This window comes from Leuciscus leuciscus, assembly GCF_965113295.1.
Source record: "Leuciscus leuciscus genome assembly, chromosome: 20".
Lineage (NCBI taxonomy): Eukaryota > Metazoa > Chordata > Actinopteri > Cypriniformes > Leuciscidae > Leuciscus > Leuciscus leuciscus.
In genome coordinates, this window is record NC_138744.1 from 1,866,739 (window position 1) to 1,883,118 (window position 16,380).

Here is a 16,380-nt window from a genome sequence, read left to right on the forward strand (position 1 = left end):
GTTTCTGATGGTGTGTTTATGACAGGCCTCAGTCTCATCCGTTTCGGTCTCATTGTCAGGCATATTCCTGGATTTAACCCCCACATTTATCTGTTTATGATAATCTCTCAAATCATCAGAGAAAAGGAAACATGGTAGATGAGACATAATATGGCAAATATGCAAGTATTTCTATCATACGTTTGCATGAACTGATCAAATGTGTGCCTTGAATGCACTGTCTGCCTGTCGAATGAACAAATGTGAATCTGGTCAGCGCTATTACAACACAGCACAGCGAACCGGCATAACTAATAGTATAATAATAAATAGGATTATCTTTTTACTTCAGGAACTCAACTGCTTCTCTCTGTTGCTTTTGGGTCCGAGGTGGAAGGTATTTCACCGTGAGATTTAATCTTTTGTGGCGCTATCATGGTTTTTCCGTCCCTGAGGAGGAAATGCTTCAGATGGAGGAGGTTTCTGGGCTGGATATTGAACTAACACCTCTGTTGATCTGTGTGTTTCTCCTCCAGGAGCTGCAGAACTGTGAGCTGAAGGACGGACACCGCTGCCCTCTACAGGGTGTGTATTCACTGTTTGAATATTTCTGGCTTCTTTTCCCGTACACATATCTTATAAACATTCTTATAATGAGACTGGAGATGTAAAATGACAAGATAAGGTGTCTTGTTTTCTGAGAGACTTATTTTTAAACCGCTTAAAGTGGTTATGAAACAAGTTGCGATCATCTTTGTGATGTATATCTGAGTGAAACGGCTCCTTGAACAAGAACAAATCTGGGTGAGACTTGATTTTGTCAGTGGGGAATTGATGGGATGGTTGTGGTTTGCTATTGGTCGATCTCATGTGAGTGACAGGTTGCCCCGCCCCCAAGCCATTAAAACACATCATCAGATCTGAGAAGAGAAGAGCTGCAAGAGAGAGAGGAAGTTATTTTGATTCAAGATTATGAGGCTCATGATTTAAAAAAAATAATAATAATGATGTGCACAAATAAATAATTTAGAATAAATACTGCAATTTTTCATAAAAAATAAGAATTGTCAGTTTTGATTTCATGTTGATTCTACAACAAGAACAAATATCTGGCAGTGGGGTCTGAAAAATCTGCTTAGCCCTCAAGTTGTGTTCGGGTCATTGTGACCCGGAGAAAATGTTCTTTTCCCCCAAAAATACTAGTTAATGTCATCGCATTGGACTGAAACTTATTGACTTTGTTCACAAAGGGTATAACTACTTCTCAAATGTTTTTTGGGGTTTGTCACCTTGTTACTACACTTGTGGTGTTCCCGGTCAAAAATGACCGGCCTACAAAAAATAGCGTATAAATCACTCATTATACTATATTATCACCCAATATTGGGTTCAATCTTTTTGTCAACTTGTTTTCTTTCAATTAGAACTGGTTTTATATTTCTAATTGCATCTGATTCATCGTAGGCCTCATTTATCTGCGGGTAGGCGTCTCATTTCTTTACAACACAAACACAACCTGACGGTTCATTCAAAAGAAAACAAATGGACTTTTCTGACCCCATTGACAGATATTTCTTTTTGTATTTATTTATTAATAAGTGATAAACTCACTTCATTTTGATTTATCAGGTAATTTGTTAAAGGGACAGTTCACCCCATACATTTTCAACCTGAAAATTCTGTCATTAATGACTCGCCGTCATGTCGTTCCAAACCCGTAAGACTTTCGTTCATCTCCAGAACACAAATGAAGATCTTTTTAATGAAATCTGAGAGCTTTCTGTCCCTCCATTGACGGCGACGCAACTACCACTGACGCTTCAGAAAGTTCAGAAACCGATCGAGTCTCTTCAGAAAATTTGGACTAAACCGCTCAGTTCATGTGGATTAGTTTTACGATCTCTTTATGAACTTTCTGAAGCGTCAGTGGTAGTTGCGTCGCCGTCAATGGAGGGACAGAAAGCTTTGTGTTCGGTCTTACGGGTTTGGAACGACATGAGGGCGAGTCATTAATGACAGAATTCTCATTTTTGGGTGAACTAACCCTTTAAAACATTCTGCTTCTCAAGTAAATGCATCTTGATATAAGAATGTTTAGATATTTGTACTGGAACTCAGTGTAGTGTACTCACTGTATTTGTGTGTGTGTGTGTTTAGTGGTTTTGCCTCCAGAAAAGGCCGAAGGATGTGAGAGTTTTCTTCAGTATCTGCCGTCTGAAGATGGAGAGAGAGACCTGAAGGAGACCTGCAAGGGGAAGAAGCGCATCAGTCTGAATGTAAGTTCACACCAAGCAGCAAACAGAAGCTGAATGCAGTGACATCATTAATGGAGGGCACCTTTGTGATTATATAACTATGAAGTTTTATAATTGATATGACTGGAACACTCAAATATGCACAAAATACACAAATACATTTTTAATTTTTTTTTTATTCAAGTGAAAACAGTGATAATTAACTGTATTTTACATATTTTGAAACAAAGACAAAAAAAACTGAGGAATTGTTATTGTACAAAATAGTTAGGTTAGTAGTGTTGCTAGTTTCATCACTCACACACACACACACACACCCACACCCACACACACACAACCTAAATAGTCTATCATCTTTTCTTTAACCCATTACATTCTCACATTAGAGAATGTGATCTCCTTTTTCAAAGTCTTGATTAAGGTTTTCATGCTTTAATGTTAAAAAAACACATTATTTTTCATATATTTGACATAGTTGCAGCTCCTCTCTTCCCAGTCTGTCAGTAACGCTCTGTTTAGTTCCTGTCTCTATGAAGTCCCTCCTTCTGAAAAGCACAATGTGCTCTGATTGGTCGGCTGGATCAGTGTGTTGTGATTGGCCGAGGGCTTTGAGTGTGTTTGGGAAATGTCCCGCCCCTTACCATAACCGCCAGTTTCAACACACTACTAACTAACTCAACCAGGCCCCGCCCCTATATTTAGCATATGCCCTGGGGATGGGAATTATTTAAATGAGGAATATTGGGACGCATTTGTTCCCGGAAGAAAACTCCAATGGAGGCGTTTCAGGGAGTTCAGAAACAGTGACACTGATAAAGTGAATAACTCCCGCTGGAGCGACTTTGTAACTTTGCAAACGTTTTTCATGCTCAAACAGCAACATTACACACTAATGAAAGGTGAAAATGTCTAAAAGCATGATAGGACCCCTTTAAATGACAATAACACAGAACTGTATTTCTGTTTTCACTGTAAAAACGCTCTGTAATGAAGTATGTTGTTCGGGGAAGAAGGAGGCGGGAACCGGCGAACGTTCAACACCTTTAAAGCAGCAGTAACTTCGGGACTTCTTCGCTGTATTCTCGCTTTTTGCTCGCAGGTTTCTCTCTAGAGCTCCCCCCACAGCTTCGGAATAGATATTTGACAACACTGTCGTAAAAACTCGTTGTTGATTCTCAGACACCAGAGGCTATAGATCAACGACATCAAAGCAGATGGGACGTTCTTTAAAACGTCTTCTTCATTCGGGTTCGGACAGCGTGAGGGAGCGCAATAATGACAGCATTTTAGCAGCTTTCTTTTGGCCGTAAAGCAATTGTTTACATCACGAGACTTCCTGACGCGGCGGCCGGCGGCCCGCCGGCTCAAAGTTGCAAGTGCGTATTTTCCGCTCACGGGCACCAGGGGGGTGCGAAACGACCACCATTCAACCCGAAATAAGTAATATAACCATTCCAATGACTCCGAAGCTGTTCAGTTAAGGTAAAAAAAGTTACTTAGTTCACCTTTAATCTCAAAATAAACTAAATGAATGTATAAACGGCAGCGCCTCACGGACGACTGCTGCGCACACATAGACAAAACATAACAGAAACAGTCCAGGCCTGGTCCTCTCTCTTCCTTCACTGTCATCGCTCCTCCTTTTATGCTTCCGAAGCTCCTCCGTGAGAGATACGAGACGCACAGGTGACGCTCATTATCAGTCACCGGCTCTCGGCCTCGTCCTGCTTGCCTCACGCTCCAATAGTGCAGAGCGAATGAGACACATCAGTGATATCCCAGTGCATTGCCAAAGGCCTGAAATCATGGAGGAAAGTCTTCCTGCTTTACCTCACCATCCATTCTGATGTTGTAAGAGTTCGCTTGCTCAGACGCCCGCAGAATCTCCAGACGTGTGCTCGTCCAATCATCATCCTTCTTACCAGACACCCATGAATTACAGCTCCTGCCGAAAGCTGTAACTGAGAATCGTGGTGAAAACTGTACATCCTCTCTGAACAGCTCCAGTTGCATTTTAAGAGCTGACCTGAAACATAATACCTGTCGATTACATGTTTTCCTCATCAAAATAATAATATAACCATAAATAAGCATTCTGTCATAATTTACTCCCCCTCATGTTGTTCCATATCTGTACGACTTTGTTTATTCTGTCAAGTCAAGTCAAGTCAAGTTTATTTGTATAGCGCTTTTCACAATACAGATTGCATCAAAGCAGCTTCACAGTATTAAATTAAAATAATACAACAAAGTTTGTTTCAAGAGGAATTTATTGATTGATAAAATTAAATTAAATATCCCCAAAATATCCCCAACTGAGCAAGCCAAAGGCAACAGTGGCAAGGAACCGAAAAACTCCATCAAGTGACCTAATGGTGTCCTAAAACTCCATCAGGTGCCTTAATGAAAAAAAAAAAAAAAAAAAAAAAAAAAAAAAACCTTGGGAGAACCCAGGCTCAGTCGGGGGCCAGTTCTCCTCTGGCATTGGATAGAGGCCGGATTGTAGTTTGAACTGTAGGATTATATGAATGCCTGGCTGAAGAGATGCGACTTTAATCTAGTTTTAAACTGGGAGAGCGAGTCTGAGCAACGAACAGTATCAGGAAGACTATTCCAGAGTTTTGGAGCCAAATGTGAAAATGCTCTCCCTCCTTTGGTGGTTCTGGATATCCTAGGTATGACCAAAAGCCTTGAATTTAGTGATCTCAAAGAGCGCGATGGATTATAGGGCGATAGAAGATCCGTTAAATAGACTGGAGCTAAGCCGTTTAGGGCTTTATAAGTCAGTAGCAATACCTTGTAATTAATACGGAACTTTATAGGTAACCAATGCAGTGATGATAAAATCGGTGTTATATGATCATATTTTCTTGATCTCGTAAGAACTCTAGCGGCGGCATTTTGGACTAACTGTAGCTTGTTTATTGAGGATGCAGGACAACCAGCTAATAAAGCATTACAGTAATCCAGTCTCGAGGTCATGAATGCATGAACTAACTTTTCTGCATCAGAAACTGATAGCATATTACGTAGCTTAGCAATGTTTCTAAGGTGGAAAAAGGCTGTTTTTGTAACATAAGAAATATGATTTTCAAAAGACAGGTTGCAATCGAGTATAACACCCAGGTCTTTTACTGTAGAGGATAAAGTAACAGGACATCCTATGATGTTAAAGTTGTATTGTGCGAGGTTTTGTGGGCGGTTTTTTGAACCGATAAGTATTACCTCTGTCTTGTCTGGATTTAATAAAAGAAAATTACGCGTCATCCAATCTTTTATATCTTTAACACACTCTGTCAATTTGGAAAATGTAGCGTTTTCATCCGGCCGTGATGAAATATATATTTGAGTGTCATCAGCATAACAATGGAAACTAATTCCATGTTTCCTTATAATATTTCCAAGTGGCATCATATATATTGAAAATAACAGAGGGCCTAATACAGATCCCTGCGGCACTCCATAGTTTACTGGAGTTATGATCGATTTTTCTCCATTTAAATAGACAAAATGGTAGCGGTCAGATAGGTATGATTTGAACCAGCTTAGTGCTTGTCCTTGAACACCAGTATCATTTTGTAGTCGATCTAAGAGTATTGTGTGATCTATAGTATCGAACGCAGCACTAAGATCAAGTAAAACTAGTATTGAGATACAGCCTTGGTCAGAAGCTAAAAGTAAATCATTTGTGATTTTAACGAGCGCAGTTTCAGTGCTATGATGCGGTCTGAATCCAGACTGAAACTTTTCATAGATATCATTTTGTTGCAAGAAAGAGCCCAGTTGAGCGGACACCACTTTTTCTAATATTTTAGACATAAATGGAAGATTTGAAATGGGTCTATAATTTGCTAGATTATTATGATCTAATTGTGGTTTCTTAATGAGAGGTTTTATAACTGCCAGTTTAAATGTTCTTGGAACATGACCTAAAGATAAAGACGAGTTAATAATATTGAGGAGAGGCTCTTCCACTACAGATAACACTTCTTTCAGTAGTTTAGTTGGTATAGGATCTAATAAACATGTTGTTGTTTTAGATGAAGTGATAAGTTTATTTAACTCTTTTTGTTCTATAGTTGTAAAGCACTGTAATTGTTCTTTCGGGGTGATAATTGAAGCTGAATTGTAAGGCGCGATTGAAGATTGAACGTTTATAATTGTGGTTCTGATGCTTTCTATTTTCTCAGTGAAGAAGTTCATGAAATCATTACTACTAAACTGTAACGGGATATTTTGTTCGGGTGACGTCTGTTTATTTGTTAGTCTAGCCACGGTGTTAAATAGAAACCTTGGATTGTTTTGGTTGTTTTCTATTAGTTTGCGGAGGTACTCAGCCCTGGCAGCTTTTAGGGCCTCTTTATAACGTGACATACTGTCTTTCCACGCGATTCTAAAGACCTCTAAATTAGTTTGTTTCCATTTACGCTCTAAAATACGGGTTTCTCTCTTTAAAACATGCGTAGTATTGTTATACCATGGTGCTTTATTTTTCTCTCTGACCTTTTTTAATTTAATAGGTGCAACCACATCCAATGTTCTAGAGAGAATGGTGCTCATAGTGCTAGTTAGTTCTTCTAGTTCATCTGTTTGTTTGGGTTCAGGCAGCAGCTGAGACAGATTAGATAAGCAATTTGAGAAATTATCTATGGTGGATGGGAGGATTGTTCTGCCTGGTTGATAACGCGACGCCGCATGACATATTACAGCAGTACGTAATATGCAAGTTACCATGTAGTGATCAGTGACTTCATCACTTTGTGGAATGATATCTATATCGGTTGGATCGGTTCCGTGTGATATAATTAAATCGAGTGTATGATTAAGACGATGAGTTGGTCCGGTGACGTTTTGCTTGACCCCAAATGAATTTAATAAATCTGTAAACGCAGCTCCTAACGCATCATTTGGATTATCTACGTGTATGTTAAAATCTCCAACAATTAATGCTTTATCGACATTGACTAATAGGTCTGAGAGAAAATCTGCAAACTCTTTTAGGAAATCAGCGTAAGGCCCTGGCGGTCTATATACGGTAGCCAAGGCTAGAGATAATAGGGATGTTTTTCTAACATCTAAGAGCGTAACATTTAGTACAAGTACTTCAAATGAAATAAACTTATAACCCGTTTTCTGAGTAACATTTAGAATATCTTTATAAATGGTTGCAACACCTCCGCCACGGCCAATCAGACGGGGCTCATGCTTATAACAGTATCCAGGAGGAGTAGACTCATTAATACCGAAATAATCATTTGGTTTAAGCCAGGTTTCAGTAAGGCAAAGTACATCGAAGCTATTATCTGTGACTATTTCATTTACAATAACTGCCTTAGGTGTGAGTGATCTAATGTTTAGAAGACCTAGCTTTAGAAATAGTTTTTGTTTACTAATAGCAACATTTTCTGTTTTAATAACAATTAGATTTTTCCTAGATCCTGCATTAGATTTATTATTTGATCTCACTAAACGAGGAATAGACACGGTTTCTATGCAATGTTCTACACTAGTATTTATATCAGTTGAATTGGTGCAGCAAAGACTATGATTTGGACTTTTGGTTACTAGTCAAAGGGTATTTAACATTTTGGAGATGTTATCTGACAGAAGATCCGCTCCGAATCTGCTTGGGTGTAAGCCATCAGCACGGAAAAGCCTAGGACGCTCCCAAAACAGATTCCAATTATTTACAAAGAGCAGTTTCTGCTCATTGCACCATGACATTAACCATTCATTTAGCGCAAATAATCTGCTGAACTTTTCATGCCCTAGTCGGTACGTGGGAAGCGGTCCTGACACAATGATCGTTGTTTCAGGCGATGTGCTGCGTACCGTATCGATCAGATTCCTGAAGTCTTTCTTCAGAATCTCCCTCTGGCGCAGCCTGATGTCGTTCACTCCCGCGTGCAGGACCACAGTTCCGACGCGCTCGTCACCGTTCAGGATCTCGGGAACGCGAGCAGCGATTTCAGAAACACGAGCACCAGGGAAGCAGTGACTTTGCACCTTACTTTTACCTAACGTAGCGTGTACGTGCCGAACGATGGAATCGCCGATGATCACAGCATCGCGTTCTGTTTCGCGTAGAGGGGAGAAGCGGTTTTGTGTCGATAACTCGAAAACCGGGAGGGTCGGAGAAAGTCTTGGTCTAAACCTGACTCGCGTCTTCCGCTGCGGAACCACCCAGGCTTCATGGTGGCGTGTTGGAGCCGGAGTGAACGAGACCATGGCTGATTGCGACCGATGCTGAGGAACGCACGGAGTAGACGCGGTCGGAGTCAGCGGGTTAGTAACGTTAAACACTGATTTGTGTGCGTCGGCGCGTGATGTTTCAAGAGCCAAACACCGGTCTCTCAGCTCGGCCTGTCTCAATAAAAGGTTGTGGATCTGTTTCTCAACAGCTTCCAGCTCAGACTGCAGTGCGTGAAGCTCAAATGTGTCCTCACCTGCACCAAGCGGTAGACTACTTACATCTGATATATTCGCCATTTTAACAGATGGACAGTGAGTTAGCAACGAAGCTACCAGTGATGCTATCAATATTAATACTAATTTATATTATAAGTTTGTTTGTAAATGAGTGTGGAGAAGACGCGTTCAGCCGTGATCCACGGACGTAACCTTTAAGAGTATGCAGCGTTGGATCACTAATAGGCTTGAGATTCTGTGCAAAAAGAAATGATGAAGCTTCTGTTTTACATATAGTAAAACTTTTTATTTAATTTTTTTCAGTTTTATTTATTTGTTTATTTTTATTTTTTGTCATTTATGTGCTTTTGTCATTTTTGTTCTTTAAAAAAAATTAAATAATACTATTTAGGTTTCATTTTTCTTTATTTCATTTTTAGTTCCGTTTTTTTATTTTTATTACTGATACTAATTTTAGTGCTTCATCTTCAACATGTCTAATTTTCATTTAGTTTGTTTTTAACCTATTGTGATCCTATATTTATATTTTATTTATATTTATCAGGTTTTTACCTGTGCAGTGATGTTATTCTGCATTGTCCCGTTTTCAGTTTTGAGTGAATGATTGATCAGTGACAGTAGTTGACAGCCTCCTGCTGGTCATGTGTGTAACTGCACGTGTGTGTGTGTTCTGATCTCTCAGGATCTGGAGTGTAACGTGTCGCTGGTTGATGACAACAGGCAGGAGTGGGTCTTTACCCTCTACGATTTTGACAACAGCGGAAAAGTCACGAAGGAGGTAAAATATCAGCATTTTATGTATTTCAATTTAGCAGCATTAAGTGAAGCAGCAGCGTTGCATGTGCACTAGTGTGTTGTGTGTGCACTAGCGTGTGCACTAGTGTGTTGCGTGTGCACTAGTGTGTTGGGTGTGCACTAGCGCGTGCACTAGTGTGTTGCGTGTGCACTAGCGTGTGCACTAGTGTGTTGCGTGTGCACTAGTGTGTTGCGTGTGCACTAGCGTGTGCACTAGTGTGTTGCGCGTGTGCACTATTGTGTTGCGCGTGTGCACTATTGTGTTGGATGTGCACTAGTGTGCTGCGTGTGCACTAGTGTGCTGCGTGTGCACTAGTGTGCTGCGTGTGCACTAGTGTGCTGCGTGTGCACTAGTGTGTTGCGTGTGCACTAGTGTGTTGCGTGTGCACTAGTGTGCTGCGTGTGCACTAGTGTGTTGCGTGTGCACTAGTGTGTTGCATGTGCACTAGTGCGTTGCATGTACACAAGTGTGTTGCATGTGCACTAGTGCGTTGCATGTACACAAGTGCATTGCATGTACACTAGTGTGTTGTACATGCTTGTTCATGCAGTATTAATTCTGTAACCTGTAAATATGTGCAGATCAGTGATTATGAACCAGCCTGCCGTAAACAAACTTGCTAATACACGTTCAGCTGCTGAAATTCATTAAAATGCATGAGAAAAAGAATGCATTCATGATGTGTGGTGTGTGTGGTGTGTTAGGACATGTCCAGTCTGATGCACACTATCTATGACGTGGTGGATGCCTCCGTCAATCACTCGTGTAAAAGCAAACAGAAGACCCTCCGAGTCAAACTGACGGTCTCTCCAGAACCTGGATCTCGCAGGAGGGACGGGACACACGCCGGAACCGGTGGGACTCTGCAAAACACACATGCAAATATAACCAAATATCATGGGTTCAGTCGGAATGCATGAACTGATCAAATGCATACCTCGAATGCAATGCAAGTCGCTTTGGATAAAAGCATCTTCCAAATGCATAAATGTAAATATTGTTCTTTCAGCTGGAAATACAACAAAAAACAGTTCATATTTTTGTGCACACTATAATTTATGGGTGTTAGTGTTGGGCGATATGGTCTATAGTCATATCGTCCTGTCGTCAGCCTGTGAGATTACAATATTATTGCAGGGAGTGATATCGCCATATTAATCGCAGTTTTATTTATTTTCTTGTTTATTTACTCATTGTTTACTTTGTTTTATTACTGCAGGTTTTATTGTACTTTTGGTTTCTGTCTAAATGTACAAATGAATGAATCAGTCAAACTATTATCCAACAAAATAGTTCACGCTTTAATTTATGATCGAATGAGACACATTCAAAGCAACCATAAGTTCACTTAGTTTGTGCCTAACTTTCTTTGCTCCCTCTTCAGAGAGAGATGCGAGTCGCTTGAGTCGCATCGAGTCGGCTCACACGGAGGAGAGACGGCAGCACACACACATCAGGTGACCAGCCAATGTTGCGTGGGGCTTTGTTAATAATGTTATCTAACATGCATGATTAGACTGTGCTGAAACGTCACTATACTGTGTAGATGTTATGCCGTATATATGTCCGTATGTGCATGTGATGGATGTTTTTTGTGACGTTACAGAGGTCAGCCCGCTGAAGCTCACGAGAGGAATCACTATTGCGTGGATGAGAACACAGAAAGAAGAAATCATTACCTGGATCTGGCTGGAATAGAGAACTACACCTCCAGATTTGACAGTAAGAGTTTCCTGAACATGTGCATGATGGCACAGATAAGCACGAGTGAGTTGTGTGAGTTGTGTATCACACTGTTCACAGTGAAACCTGCACTGTTTGAAATGATCAGAGATTGAAGGGAGAATCTCATGGCCATATTTCACTTCAAAATGTCCTTACTTCTGTATTTCACAAACATTGAAGGGTGAGTCTCACAAAACCCACCAGGAAATGTCGTATTTCACCACAAAATTAAAATCATTTTTTATTTCACGTGAATAAGTGTAAGTGTATTATAGGACCCTTAAGACATTCATTTATTATATACATTTTTAATTTGACATTATTTTCATATATTACACTCACCCCCTCCATTTTCTCATAGAAATCTCATGACTGCAATGCAAAAGAAACAATGAGATATTATTTTAATTGTAAAGTCCTCATCATGGTAGTTTTTGTTGTGCTGCCTTTAATTTATGCAAAAACTAATTTTACATTTCATTTTATAAATTTTCCTAAAAACAGGCTTCATTTTCTTTATCCAATATATTATGTTCATTTTCGGATCCTTTTAAAAAAGTATATAAATATAAATATAAATATCTTAATTTGTTCAAATGTTAATTTTGCTGATCCTTTAAAAAATATGAATTCTGATCCTTTATGAAAAAGTTTATATGTAATTGTTCATTGTGCTGATCTTTTATAAAATATAATTTCTTCATTTTGTTCTGATCTTTTCTAAAAGTATTATTCTTTAATTGTTCATTGTGCTGATCTTTTATTAAAAATAATTTCTTCATTTTGTGCTGATCTTTTATAAAAGTATTATTCTTTAATTATGTTAATTGTGCTGATCTTTTATAAAATATAATTTCTTAATTTTGTTCTGATCTTTTATACAAATATTATTCTTTGTGTTAATTGTGCTGATCTTTTATAAAATATAAATATCTTAATTTTGTTCTGATCCTCTTAATTATGTTTCATTGTGCTGACCCTCTATACAATTTAATTGTATATATTATTAATGTTCTCTTTCTGCAAAGGTACCTCTCCTCCTGCGGCCCAGCAAGAGCCTCCCTCACGGCCTCCACACAACCAGAGTCGTTCCCGGTCCCATGAGCCCGAGACACAGGCCCATCAGCGCCGGTCGCAGGTCATGTCCGACCACTGTGTGGCGCTGGATCCCCGCGTGCGCAACGGGCCCCAGTTCATCAGGTCCCCCAAGGGGACGTCCAAAGGAGCAGGTGCGGCCAAAATCAGCAAGTGCCACGGCTACTATCCCTCCATGCACGTCACGGGGGCTCAGGATGTGTACCATCTACCCCAGCAGAACCAGCCTCAAGCCCCGTCGGGTCACCAACACCCTCTCCAGCACAGTCACAGCAAGAGGGTGAGAGCCAAAGCCAGAGAACAAGCCCTGTCTCCTTCAAAACAGCCCTCTCCAGCGCCGGACCGCGAGCAGAACGCCGGCTTCATGCTTCCTGTGGTCCAGCGACACGAACACCATCATCATCACGAACATCATCATCATCACCACTACCACCACTACCACCAGACATGACTGCACCCTGCCACGGGACCAATCATGGAGCGGGAACTCTGCTTTCATAAAGCTGTGGATTTATGTTCGCTGGAATCATTGATCACGTAAGAGAGCTTTCAGGCAAACAGCAGAATTCCAGGCCCTCATTCCTGTTCTGCAGTACGGATGTTCACAAAGGGTTTATATATATATAAAAGCGTATATTCAGTGTTGGGGAAAGTCACTTTTAAAGGTAATGCATTACAATATTGTGTTACTCCCTAAAAAAAAGTAACTAATTGTGTTTTTTAGTTACTTTTTGTGGGAAATAATGTTACGTTACTTTTGCATTCATTTTTCTCTCCTGGGGTGGGCTTGCTTGTTTGATTTTTAATTACAAAAAAAGCTATATTTTTGGCCCTTTCACACTAAAAGTGAAATGAATAATCCTCAGGCTGAAGGAGATGCACATGCATGCCTGTACAGTAGAGGGCGCCGCTCACACAAACCTTTCAGCACAACACTGGTACTTCATGCATTTCACTGTTTGTTATTCATTTTGAGGAATACTGAAGACAAAGTAACTTGCATTACTTATTTGAAAAAGTAACTCGGCTATTTTGTTGTAAATGTAAAAGTAATGCGTTACTTTACTAGTTACTTGACCTGATTAGTGATTCCATAACTCGTGTTATTGCTCATTCGTAACACCCAACACTGCATAATATATCAGATATTCAGAAATCTGCTCGGGTCAAACTCAGGCACTTATTAAGCTGATCATTTACACATTAGAAAGAATATGAAAATAGAGCTAAATTAGTCATTGCTGACCGTTTACATGAGAACGTCAACTTAATTTCTCTTCATGTTTTGATTATGTTTGTATTTGTGTAGTTTCATCAAGTGGGATGGAATGATTTAGAGGGACACAAACCAACTAGTAGCACACAAAAATATTACAATGTTAAAAGGATTTTTACAGAAGACAAACAGGCTGCAAAATAATATTGAAGACCTATAAATCTATTATCAGTATAAAAATCTATATATTATTTTTTCCCCAAATATAATGTATATATTTTAATTTTCACATTTAAATGTGAGTCCTAAGGAAAATTGATATTTATTCAAACCAAATTAAATAATTGGATGGATATTCATTTTCCTTGGGTCTCTAGACGCCCCCCCCCCCCCCCCCCCCCCCGTGTTCACTTAATTCTAATAAAAGAAACTAATATGATTCCCATATTTAAGATTTTATCCAGTATATTATGACATATATGATGAGGACATGAAATGAACTGCATAGAAGGAATGACTCCATATATAAAATGATCATATAATTTAGCCATCATGATCTGCTTGGCCACAGATCTTTGTCTGTCACTCGGATGTGGTTTTGTGTTTCTCTTCAAGTATTTTCTCCCAAACATGATCTCAGGTGAATGGTGCTGCTCTGTAGCTTTTCTAAAAATAAAAGAAAAAGGCTATTTCTCCGTTGGGAGAGCTGCCATGGACTGAACGTCTCCCTCTTACCAGAGGAAATATCACCACTGCCAGTTTGAATGCTAAAATATCCTTTATGTTAAAAAATAAAAACTATATGAATATAAACATTTTACTGTATGATTATACCGCATATGCATATTTATCATGGTTTTAAACATATGCATTTGTTTTTATATTTTAATAAAATACATCTACTGCATTTGACATCTGCCTTTCATTCTTTATATAAATTAAGTATAATTGCTCGTTACTTAGGCAATTTACTCATTAGAGTGGACAGTGGCACTACTGGCACAACCAACAGAATACTTGATAAACATGCGCCAAAAGTTCGCCCAGACTTTAGCCACGCCCCTCTCCTATTGACCACGCCGACCAACGACACGTCAAACTGCGAGTAGTGATGGGAGAAACGAAGCTTTTCGAATCTCTGAATCACTTGCTTCGTCAAAAGATTCACTTGCTTCGTCAGAAGATTCACTTGCTTCGTCAAAATATTCACTTGCTTCGTCAGAAGATTCACTTGCTTCGTCAAAAGATTCACTTGCTTCGTCAAAAGATTCACTTACTTCGTCAAAAGATTCACTTGCTTCGTCAGAAGATTCACTTGCTTCGTCAAAAGATTCACTTGCTTCGTCAAAAGATTCACTTGCTTCGTCAAAAGATTCACTTGCTTCGTCAGAAGATTCACTTGCTTCGAAGCTTTCGAAACGTCACACGATGGCTGTCCAGAACGGTGTAAATGCAACGAAAACTCAACCTCAACATGTATATAAACACCTTTTACAAACCATTTAGAAACGTTTTTATTGAAAGTGTAATCTATTGCAATTAACAAATCATCTGATTCCATTATATGCAATGTCTGTAGTGTTAGCCTATTTTATTAAATTGAAGGTCTTCTTGTGTTTCTTTTTTTGGTTAAATCATGTATAAAACTGACTCGAGATCGTAACAAAGCTTCGTTTACTGAAATCACGTGACTTGTTGGATGTCTGTCAAAATATTTTTTTTAACGAGATAATCATAGACTGAATAAATCAAAGAGAAAATACACGTAGTTAATGAGTGGGTTAACATGAAGTTATTCCATGTTAACTTGAAGTTGCGGGTTGTTTCCAGGACGTTGCCAAATCATCCTCAAGTCTCAAGTGATAGTTCGGTCTAATAGATATGCCTCAAGTATCTTCAGTGTAAGTCTGTGTTTTTTTTTTTCAACACAATTAGTTGAAAATAGTACGTCTGATCACTTTGGGTAAAGTAATAGCACACCGCTCTCATCAACGACACACATGATTTGATGATTTGGTCATTCATTAATTCTGTGGGAATCAAACGGGTCGAGTTACCAAGTGTCGATGACCGTACGTTTGCTCCTATCATATCACTAACCCTGAGAATGATCATATTTGTTTTACATAACAGTAGCCTACCTTCAAACCATTCTAACTGGATTTGAATGCTGCGGGCTCCAGCGCCACCTTGCGGCGAGATCGGGAAATTATAGCTCTATATTGCTATATTGGAGCCTTTTGAATTGGGATTTTCAATTGTATTATATTTGTAAGTTATTTTTTATAACTTGCAAATATACAAAATACATTTTGACATTTTTATACTATTATATTTTTAAACAAAGTTTTATATGCAGCTGGGTAGTTGACGTCAAATGTCCTGCAAACATGACAAGCTATACTTCTATTTTATCTAAAACTATCGCTATCTAAAACGTGTGAAATTCCATATCGTCAGACTGAAGGAATTTTCTAGAAACCTTTTTTTCTCTGAAGAACCCTTACGTTTCTTCAAGAGCTTTAAAGACGGCCATCATTAACCGCATCATAAAGGAAAGACTTGAGATTTATGATCAAGTTATACCAGTATATAATCTGAGGATCTCTGACAAGGACATGTTCATCATCAGAGGGTTCTGTCAGTCTGAGGATCCTCAAAATGAGGTGTCACGTGTCTTTTCCTTTTTACGATGACACTTGTTGCTCCAAAACTTTTTTGTAAAGCTTTTCGTAAACTCGTGTCGTTGCATTCAGCACATTTCAGAGGAGAATATAGTAAATACTGGGTCTTAACGCGATGTGTCAGACTTGAACTATAACTATAAGTCGTTTTTTTTGAGCGCAGGCCAGTGAGGATTTAATCGGGGGCCAAATAAGGACCCC

At 39.2% G+C, this 16,380-nt stretch overlaps 1 protein-coding gene across 1 annotated transcript in view; it reads left to right on the forward strand.

Moving 5' to 3' along the window:
* The window catches only part of nkd2b (NKD inhibitor of WNT signaling pathway 2b), a 45,002-nt gene extending 30,595 nt beyond the window's left edge, over window positions 1-14,407 (forward strand). Inside the window, exons 4-10 of the mRNA XM_082150782.1 lie at window positions 516-564; window positions 2,137-2,255; window positions 9,346-9,441; window positions 10,164-10,314; window positions 10,844-10,916; window positions 11,066-11,181; window positions 12,213-14,407. Of these exons, the coding sequence (XP_082006908.1) occupies window positions 516-564; window positions 2,137-2,255; window positions 9,346-9,441; window positions 10,164-10,314; window positions 10,844-10,916; window positions 11,066-11,181; window positions 12,213-12,730 (1,122 nt within the window). The 3' untranslated portion in view covers window positions 12,731-14,407. The remainder of the gene's footprint in view (window positions 1-515; window positions 565-2,136; window positions 2,256-9,345; window positions 9,442-10,163; window positions 10,315-10,843; window positions 10,917-11,065; window positions 11,182-12,212) is intronic.
* The last annotated feature ends 1,973 nt before the right edge of the window (window positions 14,408-16,380 follow it).